At 49.1% G+C, this 13,796-nt stretch overlaps 3 protein-coding genes and 1 pseudogene across 4 annotated transcripts; 2 read left to right on the forward strand and 2 right to left on the reverse strand.

Annotated features, from left to right (window-relative positions):
- Nucleotides 1-382: 382 nt before the first annotated feature.
- On the reverse strand, nt 383-1,704 carry H257_06145 (hypothetical protein; the record flags this gene model as incomplete). Its single annotated transcript, XM_009831266.1, has 5 exons — nt 383-403; nt 464-580; nt 1,246-1,395; nt 1,444-1,556; nt 1,602-1,704. 5 exons carry the CDS (start codon nt 1,702-1,704, stop codon nt 383-385), a joined length of 504 nt encoding a protein of 167 aa, XP_009829568.1.
- A 4,895-nt stretch (nt 1,705-6,599) lies between these two features.
- On the forward strand, nt 6,600-6,671 carry H257_06146 (annotated as a pseudogene). Its single transcript has one exon. The product of its transcript is annotated as a tRNA-OTHER (tRNA).
- Nucleotides 6,672-7,436: 765 nt separating this feature from the next.
- Nucleotides 7,437-9,150, reverse strand: H257_06147 (hypothetical protein; the record flags this gene model as incomplete). The annotated part of the gene is made up of 5 exons (XM_009831267.1): nt 7,437-7,841; nt 8,121-8,423; nt 8,513-8,668; nt 8,741-8,825; nt 8,888-9,150. The coding sequence occupies 5 exons, from the start codon at nt 9,148-9,150 to the stop codon at nt 7,437-7,439; spliced, it is 1,212 nt and encodes a 403-aa protein (XP_009829569.1).
- A 2,598-nt stretch (nt 9,151-11,748) lies between these two features.
- Nucleotides 11,749-13,296, forward strand: H257_06148 (hypothetical protein; the record flags this gene model as incomplete). The annotated part of the gene is made up of 1 exon (XM_009831268.1): nt 11,749-13,296. The coding sequence occupies one exon, from the start codon at nt 11,749-11,751 to the stop codon at nt 13,294-13,296; it is 1,548 nt and encodes a 515-aa protein (XP_009829570.1).
- Between the last annotated feature and the right edge of the window lie 500 nt (nt 13,297-13,796).

Here is a 13,796-nt window from a genome sequence, read left to right on the forward strand (position 1 = left end):
TTTAGGGTATTTACAATTGACCTATGATCCGGTTAATGGCATGAAACATACTTCGAAGTACATTTTTACCTTGATTTGGGACGATAAACATCGTCAAACCAGCATTATTCGGACACGATAAACATCGTCGAATTTGGCCTAACGTCCTGAACTTGCCACGGACTACCTCGTGACGCCTATTTGCGGGAATCTCCTGGCTCGGTGAAATGGCCACGCCAGCGTGACAGTACACAGAGAGCTGCTTGAAGCTAAAGCTGGTAGAATGATAGAACACGGAAAACGGTTTGAGGACGATGGAAAGATAGAACGAATAGCGTCAGCTAGAGGATAAACTAACTCGACTTTACATTTGGCCTCTAACTCCACACCTGGATTTTGGATTCTACGCTTGCTCGCGCCGCACCTACCCATCGATCAGTTACGGAAGAACCCCGTGACATCCGTTTCGCGCCAAAGGTTGAACGTGGTTCTTCAAACAGCGCTGCAACATCATACGGCCAATGCCGTAGTGCTTTGCTGCTATCCTGCTCGACATTCGCTTGGTTTTGACCATTTCCATGGCCTCGAGGAGTACCGACGACTCGGAATCCATATCGCGACCGTGGCGTGGAAGCGATGGCAGCGCAATTTCGCGAATGTGGTGGTCAAATCACTCTAATATTGGTGATTTTGGCGGCAATTATGTTCTTTTACGGGTTATTGAAGTTCAATGTGTTTAAACAGATCTTGCAAAATTGAATCTCCATAAGTAGTACAAATTGAAAAAAACATGTCAAACTTTATAAATCGGATATCCAGGGTAAAGTCGCCCTGCCTCTACATCAAAAGTACTCATCTGTGGCAATTACCACGTTAAACATTTTATACGTATAGGTGGATGTTATTCCTTGTTGCATGCGGCCACTGTCAAGACAACAGATTATTGGCTGAGAATTGGCCAATATGATCTCTGGCACGGAACCGTGTTGACACGGAACTGAGCCCTTATGTATAATAAGCTCGTCGATGGTCCCAGTACACTTTTGATGTTGTAGACTATGCATGGAATTAAAGTACCCTAAATCGAAGACATTGAAGTCAGGACTATTTGGGGGCTGATTTGCAACTTCGATGCCGTTCACCATACTTCAACAGCAGTTGCGTCGTCACAAGCTTATGTGGACTCGCATTATCATTATCTTGCTGCAAATATATTACATTACCCTGACCTTGTCGGGGCATTTTGGCTTGATTCGTAGGGAAGACCTTGTCCAAAATCATCGCGCGGTACACTGCTGCCGTCACAGATTGTGGGGCCAACAAAACAGTTCCCTTGGGGTGGCTGCGGCTGTTTCGCTTGGCAACGACGTTCTCGACGACGCGCCAAATGCCGATCTTCCCGTTGAACATGCTGCCCTAGTTGTAGTCAAATCGTGGCCTGGAGACGGCCGCCAGAAACATAACCTTCGTAATGAAGCGCTTGGACTTCAATGCGCGCAAGGCAACTCCTTCATCTTCGTATACGTAAACGCGCTTCTTGACGGTCGTAAAAAAGAACCATTTTTCATCAGCATGTACTGTTTGGTACATGCTATCAAAAATGATTCGATTTGACGACATACGGAGGAAAGACAGTGCATATTGCAAGCTGTGCACAGCGTTGCCCTCCCTAAGGTAGGGCTTGGAGCAGCTGGACTTGTCCTTGAGTGTCTTGTTGGTCTTCATACGCCGGATGATTGTGGGCTGGGAACGCCGGAATTCCCTAGTAAAGTTAAATCTATCAATGAATACTCGTGGCAATCGATGCACGTTATACCTTTGAATTTGGACGGCACGTCGGCTGCATTGATGCCTTTGTGGAGAGAGAGCCGCCCACGGGTCCAGACACGTGATATCGTCTTGCCGTGGCACTGGAACATTTTAGCAGTATGCTCAAGCGCCCCATACAGAAGCTGTCCGTTGACGCTGAATTCAAGCAAAGTGTGGTAGATTGACGTGCGCGTCGAATTGCTGAGCTTCGTTGCGGGCCGCTGTGGGCTGTTAAGGGATGGGTGACACGGGGATGGTATGGTTCGCACGAGAAAGAGGATAGCTTGGTTGTATGTATTGATTGATCACAAGGGATAAAATTCAAATTTGACTCCTCAGCGGGTTGATATGTTTGCTGCACGATGAGAAAACATTTTTCTGCCGCCATAACGTTTGAGCAAAAACGACTTGGAACAGGAAAAATGCAGCCAATCAAAGACGAGACCTTGCGCTATTTAGCAAGCCAATGATATTGCATTGAATCGTAAAGTTAGTAAAATTCCACCAATGAGATGTCAAATCGGACTCTCTTCACGTACCAGAGTAGTACTAGAGTGTATCTAACGCATCGTTTCACAGAATTGGCGCCAAGGGACCTGTCGAATTCTCTGTGGTGTTGGAGCACCTCATGAAGAACGCGAAGCCCATACGAAACGCGTGAAGATGTATGCAGAAGCGAATTTGAAGTCACACTAGAAATTCTCGAACACGTATCTGAGCAAGACATTGTGCTAAAGGTCCGATCGATTGTGAACACGAGTTTGTCCCGAATGTGAGCCCAAGTAAAACGAAATTGTAAGTACCAGGATGTGCATAGATGCAACGAAAAACAAGATAATGAGGCTCAAAGAGCAGGGCAAAGACCCATGAATAGTCAGTAGGAGGTTGGACGGAGGTGTTGGAGCACCTTGAAGAGACTCACTCAAACCGTGCGCCACTCGTACGGCCGAGCCTTGAGCGGCGCCATTGGCCAGACGAGACCGCCCACTTTAAGCGACAGGAGCAGACATAGAAGTGAACAAGCCCCACCAAGGTCGTGGGGCGAAAAGTGTAGTCGTGAATAAAAAGTGGTAGCTAATATAGCCAATGCATATATATGCTATGTGTAGAACACGAGGGGCAGATACTGTTCGATTATATAAGGCATAAATAATGGGTAGGGGTGCCATAAGGCAGGAGCGCAAAAGGCACTGTCCAGCTAAGGGACACGATCATTGAGGAAGTCGCGAAGTTTGTAAATACACAGAGCGTTGCAGAACCTGCGAAACGCAAATTCCGGGTAGGCCATTGTAAAAAAGTCCGCAAGTTGGTCTTTGGTGGGGCAGTAATGGAGAACAAACTCCGTGTTCTCAACGAGATCCCGAAAAAACATGAAACGCACATCAATGTGCTTGGAGCGCCCATGATGCTCAGCATTTTGGGTGATGCTGATGGCGGATTGGTCGTACTCGTGAATCGAAATCGGTTGATCACTTGTGTGATGTAGCTCGGCAGTGAGTTGTCGAAGGTATAAACACTCTTGAATGCAAAGGACAAGAGCCTCAAACTCGGCCTCGGTGGTTGATAGAGTCACAATACCTTGCTTCTTGGATAACCAAGACATGAGGCTGTTAAAGAACATGATCAGAAATCCACTGACCCCTCGACGAGTCTGGGCACATGGCGTAGTTGGCGTCCACATAAGCGGGCATAAATGGCTTGGAGATATAGTCTCGGCCACTGAGCATAAGCCCATGAAAAGAGGTGCCCCTGAGGTAGCGTAGAACGTGCTTGGCAGCACGCCAATGGGCAAGACCCGGGTTGTGCACAAACTGTGAGAGTTGTTGAAGGGCCTAAGCCAAGTCAGGCCGAGAGCCCATAGCTAAGTACATAATACTACCGACAATTGACCGATATGGCTTTGTTCGCATAAAAGAGATGCCCTCAGGTGTACTAGCACGCTGAGTCTTGGATAGGGGCGTAGTGCACTCAAAAGGTGTGGCGACGGGCTACGACGTAGACATGTCGAAGCGATCAAGTACTGTAGAACTGTAACGAGATTGGTGGATGAACACTGCTCGATTGGGACGATTGCGGACGATTTCCCAGCCGAGAATATCTCGAACTGGACCCAAGTCCTTCATGTGAAAGCGCTTGGATAATGACGCTTTGAGACTCGAGGCAAGAACATTGTTCGCAGTGATGATCAAGAGTTCGTCGACATTCCTTCATGTGAAAGCGCTTGGATAATGACGCTTTGAGACTCGAGGCAAGAGCATTGTTCGCAGTGATGATCAAGAGTTCGTCGACATAGAGACTAACGATGGTAAAACCATTGTCGCTGGCTTGAAGAAAGACACAGCAGTCTTTGTGTAATCGGGCATAGTCCAAGAAAGCCATAAATGTGACAAAGGTCCCGTACCCGAGGTGTGGAGCTTGTTTGAGGCTATAAAGCATTTAGACGCATAGTCACATCGAGAGGCGGGGTCGATGGGGGAGCCAGGAGGCTGTTCCATTCGAATAATGCAGTCAATTTTGCCATTGAGAAAGGCAGTTTTGACGTCCATTTGTTCGCATTCCAAATCATGGATGGAAGGCAAACAGGAAGCGGAGAACTTAGAGTCGTACAAACGGAGCAAATATGTCCGTGTGGTTGATTATTTTTGTTGCAAGGACGCTTTGACGACAAGTCGGGCCTTGTAGGTGCCATCGGCTTTGAGTCGAAAAACCCAGCGACAAGGTAGAACCGTCTCGTCATGACGACGCTTGACCAGCACATAAGTGCGGTTGGAGAGTAAAGACTCGTATTCGGACTTCGCGGCCAAAAGCCATTGGGCATGGTCGGCGCGGTCGGCGAGCATGGCAGTTGGGTCATAGACTGGGCTTGCCAGCGGGAAAGTAGAGAACACGTCTAAAAGTCGGTCTGGTTGAACCACAGTGAGTGACATGATGGGCCGAGAGAACTGTGGTTGTACGGATGGGGTAGGTAGTGATGGAGCCAGAGGCTTATCGTAGATGAAGGCACTAGGCCTGTTCTCAATCAGTGAGTGTAGTGAGGGCAATGGGGCGTTGGGTTCCAAGGATAGAACGAAAGTAGGATCTGAAGCAAGGCGTTTGCGATACGCAACGGCGGTTTCACGAAAAGGGCACGATGTTGCTCAGCATTCCATCCCTCCGCACCAAATATGGCTAGACCCGCGCAACACTCCAACGCTTCACCCCCATCTGGAATGACATCCCCACAGCTACAAAACCACACAGTGGGGTTCTAAACATTCCGGCCAGCCGCTGCCCCCCCTTTGCCGACTCTACCACGGCACCATCTCCCATACCTGGACCAACCCCTTGGTCGCACGTTCTTCACACCCTCCCGCGGCTTCGAAGCCATAGTTGATAGCGGAAATTCGGACTCCCAGGAGGTAACATCATGAAAGTAGATCAGCGCATGAGAATGCAGGTTCAAAAGGGTATAAACCTTGCGGTTGTGTGGGAGACCCACGAACATAGTCTTGACGGCACGGGGATCGAGCTTGGAGTTCTGAGCGGCGCGTTAAAGGTGCACAAATGCTGTGCAACCAAACGTTTTGATGTGACCCAACGAGGGGTGTCGTTTGAATACGACGTGGTAGGGTGAGACACCTTAGTTCGAGGACGACGGAGAGATGTTAATCAGCCATGAGGCATAGTCGAGTGCAATAGCACATGCTGTAGGAAATTAGGCAGAGCCCCTTCGATGAGCATAGCTCGTGTCTTCTGAACAACAATGCCGATACGGCGCTCAGCGACCGTATTTTGTTGAGATGAGTAGGCGTTGGTAAACGCCACCCGAGTGTTGTACTTTGGCCGGATGAAGCGGTCGAGTTTCTCGAACTCTTTGGTGTTGTCACTTTGCAGAGTGCCAATGTCATCATCATATTTAAAAATAGACATGTCATCCGTACGAAATAGTTCGTACGTCTGATAGAGACCTTTGCGATAACGTATTGGATAAGCCCACATAAAGCGGGAGAAATCGTCAATAAAGACGACGAAGTAGGCAGAGCCACCCGCCGACAGAATCGGACTGGGTCCCAGATGTTCGTGTGGACAAGGGCATGGTAGGATCTAGCGAGGAAGACCGCTGAGGAGTCAAAAGGACTGCGCTTGGACTTGGCGTAAGCACAAGTCCCACATAAGTGAGACCACGAAGGTGCTTGGCCTTAAAGAGCATAAACTCGGGGATTGTTTTTGTCATGTGTTCATTAGCATCAATGCCTGATGACGAGACGGCGGTGCCAAAGGCGCGCAAGACTAGTTGCTGAGAGTTTGGAGTCAGCTACGAGGCTGGTGAGGCAATCAATTGGAACATGAGTAGCATCATAGACGCTGGTGGAACAGGGAAAGGCGCTGAGTAACGGCGCGGGAGTAAATTTTCAAATCAACCAATAATAATCATCGATATCGTTACCTCGACTATGATTGGCGGAATTTTTCCCGTCACAATTTAAACAACTTTCCACCCCACTAGTTGATAACCTTGCATGTCAGTGCTACCTGCAGCCACAGTGCTGCCAACGAAGCCTCGACACAGACCGACGCTCACCCAAAAGCTCGATGTAGTACGCTTAGCTGAAGGCACGACTGTATTGCGCGGCTCCCTATCCGTCTGTTCAAGGGAGATAATGGGGGGCAGTTATGTATTATATGGGTTGTAGTTCCATTGACATATACCGTATACTAGTACTTTTTTTCTTTACTTGAATTGAGTATTAAATTATAGTGTTTTTATATGCGATCATGTTACATTTTGTTGGTCCCATCGGGGTGCAAATCCACAGTCCATGTCTGGGGGAGGGAAAATAGCTCAGTGGTAGAGCATCGGTTTCTTAGCTCAATGGTCGAGGGTTCGATCCCCGGTTTCGTCGAATTATTTCCGCAAGGATTTATCCTTCCCTCCCCTGGGGAATCCGGATAACAAGGGCCGCACACGAAGATGAGGACTCGGCTTCGGTCGAAGCACGAGGTATGATGCGTTGAGCGAAGAAAAAACCGAAGATTACACACCGCCCCTGCTCGAGCATGCGCGTTACAATTGGCGAAGCGGTTCCATAACATGTGCTTCTAGTATCGGCTCTTGCGGAGGAATTTTTAAACAAATGATAATGCAAACTCAATTAACAACAGTCCATGTGTCACAGCGATGTAATGCAATATGAGTAATAGGCATTTTTATGACCTTGATCCCTTGTGATAATTAGTTTCCTGCAGGAATGAGACTTGAAAACCATGGCATCGATCTCTTTCTATAATAGTACTAATTACTCTTTATATTAATATTCGTATTAATCTTATATTCAAAGCTCTTTTTTTATTTGATGTTTTTTATATTTTGGTTTTATGATCCTCAATTTGCCAATTCGAACCGCCTCTCTGTCCAATCACATGTCCTTATCACACCGTTACTCAGTGTCGTTCCCTGTAGTTGGTGTGCCAAGCATAGCATGGGCAATACTCAAGTAGACAGAGTCAGTAATGAGAGGAGGCTGTGGAGTTGACTTGGGGACCATAGATGGTCGATGGGTGATAGGCGCATAGCGCAACACCGACGAATATGCAAACATGTGTAATTGGTCGTTAAAAGAGGATAAGCCACTGTACTTTGTCGAAAATGTCCGCAGAGCGGTTTCGAACTAGGCCATCATGGCTCGGAAACGGGTCAAGTCGGAAATGTGGAGAGACTCCCAATGGTGCGGATGAGTAGGCACGAACTTGGGTTTGGAAATGAACGAGTAGAGGTCCATGGCATTGTTGGGTGCATTAAGCACGTCTCCAATGAAGGTGGTGGTTTCACACATAACACTAGCCGGAAGCCGGACTGTGATGTCGTCATCCGACGCTTGGCGGACGGAGAACAGGCTGAACTGTATGTCGGGGCGATGTAGGCCAAAATTGAGGCGCAAAGTGCATGGACGAATATCATCGACTTGGTCGCGGGACGACATGTTCTCTAGCATCGAGATGGTGCCATAACCGACAACTGGGACCTTGGCACTGGGGATGATTTCTCGCGTTACGTCCCACGTGCGCTGTCCTGACTGTCAAGGACAGCACACATGGGACGTAGCGCGAGAAATAATCTCGGTTTGGGTGCACGAGGTAGAGGCACCGGAATCAACGATCTAATGTTCACAGAGCGGGGAAGTTGGCAGGACCATAGGTCATCGATTAAGCTAGAGGTGGGTCACCAGCATCATTCTCCCAGTAGCGGAGATCTGCGTGTAGGGCAATAATGTCATTGCCCTTGATTACTTGGAAGGGAAGGGTAGATGGGGACGGACACCGTCGACACATCGTGGTGGAAGTTGGAGAACCACCTTGATGGGTGTTTCCGATGCAGCGGTAATGACGTCGCTGCAGGCGGCCAAGAAGGCACTGGGTGGGAACAGTGGAAGATCCACTTTGGTCGGGTTCGAAGGGATTTGGAATAATGAATGTGATGGGTAGAGGTGTAGACGGTCGGTAACAAGGACCTCGTTAGACGGGACTTCAGCGAAGTCGAGATCACCAGCGTCACCGGGAGACCGGCACTTGGCTGGCAGCAAGGCTGGTTCGTCGGTAACTGGCGCCAGTGTCAGAGCCGAAGCAGGCGCAGGAGTCGAAGCTAGTGGAGGGCGCAGCTGCGATGCAAACACGTCGAAGAGTAGAGCAGAGCCCGTAGTAAAAACTTTGGATTTCACGGTAGGCAGTTGCGGCATTTTGAGGACACGGTTGTGGGAGGATGGTATGATGGTGTAGTTGGCAGCAGACTCAGAACAACCGCGTCCAAGGTCACGGTTGATTGCATCATAAGCAGCGCTGCCGTCGTCACAGTCGTAACGACCAGAGCCACGGTCATCACGACCAGCATGATTCGTCCTGCGGTCTACACCATCAGGGCCACCCCCATTGTCACGGTCATCACGTTCATATCCACCGTGATCACTGTTATCTCGACCTGGGCCACCACAGCCACTGAAACCACCCTGGCCACTAGGCCTTCCACCGTCATTGCGGTCGTAGCGACGGCGATGGGTAGAGCGCTACGATAGTGGATGTCGCGTTTGCGCTTATTGGTGGAGGCAGAACCGTGTTTGTCAAAGACTGTGCGGTCAAAGTCAGCACGCATTGTGTTGCGGACAAATTCGCCCGATTGAGAGTAGGGCACATGGGGAGGGTGTGGCTAGCAACGCCACCGTAGAAGCAGGATTTGCCGGGGGTTTTGACGCAGTCATGATAGGCATAAGCCGGGGTGGTGAATGCGTTGAGGACATGGTAGGAGCCACCTGGCTGGCTCATAGCTTGTGGAGGAGGCGTAGGGACCGCGACAGTATGCGTCACCGCAGCAAACTGAGAACGAGACTGCATGTTTGCGGCAGAGCCGTGATCACCCAGGGCAGAGGCGCATTCGAGACGATTCGTAAGAACACCACGGAGGGACACCAAAACGTTATCACCAACAAAGGGTGTACTGGTAGCTCGCGCGGTGGAAACATAGTTCGTTACGACTTTCCAGAACTCCATATCGATAATAAAGGTGTGAGATATGGCACATAGAGTGTGGTAGATCGAGATGTGGCTGTTATAGTCGATTGACGAAATCGCCGACGGATCCAAAAGGTCGATGGAAGACGAGGTCATAGACACGCGTTAACGCATGACGAGGTCAGTAAGCTTTATAGCCAGAGTGTCGATGCTACTCTCTTTTCGTGAGCTTGAGAGTTCGAAGGTGGTTGGCAATGACGGCGGGGTTGCTGTCCAAGGGGTTAGATTCAAACTAATCTTAAGAAGCTGAAAGAGCAAATAGCGAGACGCCGTCGTCTTGGTATAAGCGGCGAAGGTTAACCGAGTCGGCAGAAACTAAGGAATTGTGCGCGGCAGAGCGCTAAGCTGCAAGCTTCTTGCCTACCTCAACGTTGATCGTTTTGACCTGTATCGCGGCCGTGGGCATTTTGATCACGCGTCATCGCCTGGGACAAGAAGTCCGTTTTCATCAGAGTGTAGGCCAGAGGTCGCGACTCATCTAGTCGTGTGCCCACACAGGGCTGTGCAGAGGTAGGAAGGAGGCTCATAACCTATCAAGAGGGACGAGGAAACTGGTAGCACCGAGGAAGGGGATGAGAGCGGAAGGAACACTTGTGTAGTCGGGGTAAAACTGAAAGTATGATTAACGGACTGGTTACAGCCAACGAAAGAGAACACCGGATAGTAGTATCCTTATCCGGTGTTTTGTGCTGTCTGAGCCAAAAACCTGCCGTGACATCATCCGGATATGTCAATGAGGACAAAGAAGAAAGGCCAAAGTGCCCCTTCTTGACAAACTCGTATAAAAGGGATCTCTATTCGTAACCTACGGTAGTAGAAGTTGTTAATGTTATCAGACACTAGTAATTCGAAGATTATGTCCACAAATGTAGTAAGGTCGAGTACACTGTTGTTTTGACCCGAAATACTGATATGATATACTACTGACAGTGAAGTACGTAGTAATGAGGGAACTATTACATCCGGATACACCATTTCGCCAGTAGCCCTGTAACCTGGGACTCCGTCCTACCCCCGCTGAGTATATACGATGCTAAATCTCCAGGGTTACAGTAAGTGCATCTCAGTAGTTAGCGATAGCTAACCACTAGCGATGCAGTTAATCCCTTTTAAGAGGTGAGGTGGTCTGAGCATACAAAGTTCCTTATAAATCTCATTGAAACAGTATTACAACAGTGGAACTGTTTTAATGAGGGAATTCTACTACTGTTAGAACAACGTCCAGCATATGCTAACATATGTTACTTGGCGAAGTTTCATTTGACTTCCAAGATTTCACTTGGCCAAAGTAAACTGTATGTAAACTTAGCATGCGCCTGAATCTCGATACAGTGTACTTGTGGAAGAACCACGAAGGACCAAAGCATTCCACATGCCAGTTGCATGCGTTCGGCAAAAGGAGTTTGGTCCTTGTGTTTAAGTTTACGACTATGTTTCCTCGATACAACAGTCCAAATATACACTATTAATAGTACACTGGGTACGTGCCCTAAGATTTGAGAGCATGGTACAATATTGTTTGAGATTCGATTTCAATGTGTTTGAATGTACCTTACACCATTTTGTGGTTAACTTCGAAAAATATCTGGTATATTTCGTGGAATCGTGGAGCTTCATTACATTTCGCGACATCGGCGTTTCGTGGGTCGCTCGTGGATTGCCAACATATTTCGTAATTTGCTCTGTTAGATGCGCAACCACCGGATATATTTCGTGACGAGCGAGACCAATATATTTCGCATAAATGAGAATCACGACTGTTCAAATGTGTAAGTAAGGAAAATCGGTCATTCACACCTGAAAACTTGTCTCATTGCTCACTCGACGATTTAGTGAAGCGTGAGCCATGAGCGTGTTTGAAGGAACCATTTGCTCAAAGGAAAGTGATTGTTGGCTTTCCGTCAACTATATGACACCGATGATGACAAAATTATCCATTGATAACATGTTCTTGGCAAATTCATCAAAACTGTCTTTTACAGTCGAAACTGTAACCTGGCCGAGTTGCAGTCTCGCGGTAAAATTATGCAGTTTCCTGTATTTTACAGTCGCAGAGTGGGGTATTCGGATATAACTGTCAAATAGCGTTTACAGTCGCACATGTTCTTACTACGTAGTTGTACCGTAGCTACGTCCAAGGCACTTGTGTTGTCCTGACATTACATGCATATAACGATGCGTCTCGGCAATGCCGATGCCAATCTATCGTTTCAGACACGTTGTTTCCCATGACGTTGGATACGACTTGGTATTAATAGTAACGTTACAATGCTGATGTTTTTGAAATCTCCGACCACTCTACATGTCAACAGCAGCTGCCTGGAGCTGTACAGTACCTGTATCCTCAAAAGTCACGTCCTGTACACCATTCTACAAGCGAAGTCAACACAAAATCATTTCACGTTTTATCTTACCAGTAGCATGCTTGCCAAGGTCACAACTTTGCTGTCTGCTTCATTCGCCATCAACGCAGCCTTCAGCTTCGACGACAGCCGGCCTGATGTCGACTACGAAATCGACGAAGACCACCGCTTGCCCCGCTCGGTGATCATGATGATCCCTGACGGCACGGGGCCCAACATTTGGGCCCTTGCTCGCAACATGCTCGACCCGACCCACAAGAAGATGTTGAATATCGACCCGCTTTTTCGTGGGTCTGTCCAGACCTTCTCCAACACGTCACTCGTCACGGACTCTGCTGCGTCCGCCACCGCGTACTCGACGGGTTTCAAGACATACGACTCTGCGATCGGCGTCGACACGGAAAAGCGCCCCCTCGGCACCATCCTAGAAGCTGCGCAAGCCCGTGGCATGGTGGTGGGGATGATCGTGACCGCCCGTGTTACCCACGCGACCCCCGCGTCGTTCGCGGCTCACATCCACAATCGCAGGCTCGAGAACGACATTGCCGATCAGTACTGCGACAACGCGAACTTGGACTTTTTGCTGGGCGGTGGCAAGCGCCACTTCAGCGACGCGTGTCTGGCCAAGCTCGAGGCGGCCGGCTACACCATAACGCTGGACAAGGACGAGTTGGCCGCGTACCGCAAGACCAACGAAGTCAACGGCACACTGCGCATGTTTGGGCTGTACGAGAAGTCGCACATTGCGTACGAAGTGGATCGCATCCGTGGCGAAACCAAGGCACCGAGCTTGAGTGAAATGACCGAGCACATCTTCGCCATCCTCAAGAACAACAAGCGGGCCCAGAAGAACGGGTTCTTCGTCATGATCGAAGGCTCCCGCGTCGACCACGCCGGCCACTCGAACGACGCGGGTACCATGGGCAAGGAAGCCATTGAGTTCGACAACACCGTGAGCGTGATCAAGAAATTCGTGTACTCCAACCCGAACGTGGCCATGATCTCGGCGGCCGACCACGGCACCGGCGGGATCACGCTGGGTCGTGACGGAGTGTACAAGTGGGAGCCCGATCCGCTGGTAAAGCAGGTCATGTCCACAGAAGGCATGCAGGCGTTGTTTAGCAGCGACCGTGCCACATACACGGAAGCGACGGCGTTGCAAAAGGTCAAGGACCTGATCACCCAAAACAGCGCCACCAAGGAGATCACCAAGGAATGGGATGCCGTCTTCGCGGCCGAAGTAAAGCAGATTGTCGCCAACGCCACGTACTCGACCTCCAAATTGGTCGTGTACATGGGTCAATGTATTTCGCAAACAGCCAATATTGCGTGGACAACCATCGGCCATGTCGGCACGGACGTCAACTTGTACTGCGCCGGTCCATCCGTATTCACCCGTCGATGCAACGGCAATCATGACAACACACACTTGAACCACATCATGGCCGACTACCTCAACTTGGACCTCCATTCGATCACGTTGAAGTTGCGCGGAGACAAGCCCAGCTGCAACCAAACGGCCACCCCCACGGTGATCCCCAACGCCACCAACGCCACCGCGACTCCCACCATCACCTCGGCTACCCCTATCACCACCAAGCCCTAAGGAGCTACAGTACATCAAAACCTCTTAACCCGCTAGGATATATATAAATTTCCATGAATATGTTCAATTTTGTTGTTTCGAAGGTAGCTATTGGGAAATCACTTAAACCCTATAGCTATGGGATAGTTTAAGAAATCGTTCGGCACGGTTTGACGCCCTGCTCTGTCTAGCCCACAGCCACATGGAATGGATCGCACAGCCGCTCCACGTGCATGCGTTGAGTCCTGAACCTCCACTCAAAGGTAGCAGACGACCTACGGCTTCAAGCGTTGTCGGATCGAATATTCAGAATGATATATTAGAGACATTTAGCAAACCTGTAATTTGATCAAATTCCCGAAATTAACTACGTTCGAATTCACTTCGGGAATTTGATTCGGATATTTGAAGTTACACCTTTAGCAATCACGGAATTTGCAATTTCGATGCCAAAACCATTTCTAACAAATTAAACCCCGTTCATTGGCTTCGTAAGAGTAAGAGTTGACGATTAACCAGTC

This window comes from Aphanomyces astaci (assembly GCF_000520075.1).
Source record: "Aphanomyces astaci strain APO3 unplaced genomic scaffold supercont1.12, whole genome shotgun sequence".
In the NCBI taxonomy this organism is placed as follows: Eukaryota; Oomycota; class Saprolegniomycetes; order Saprolegniales; family Verrucalvaceae; genus Aphanomyces; species Aphanomyces astaci.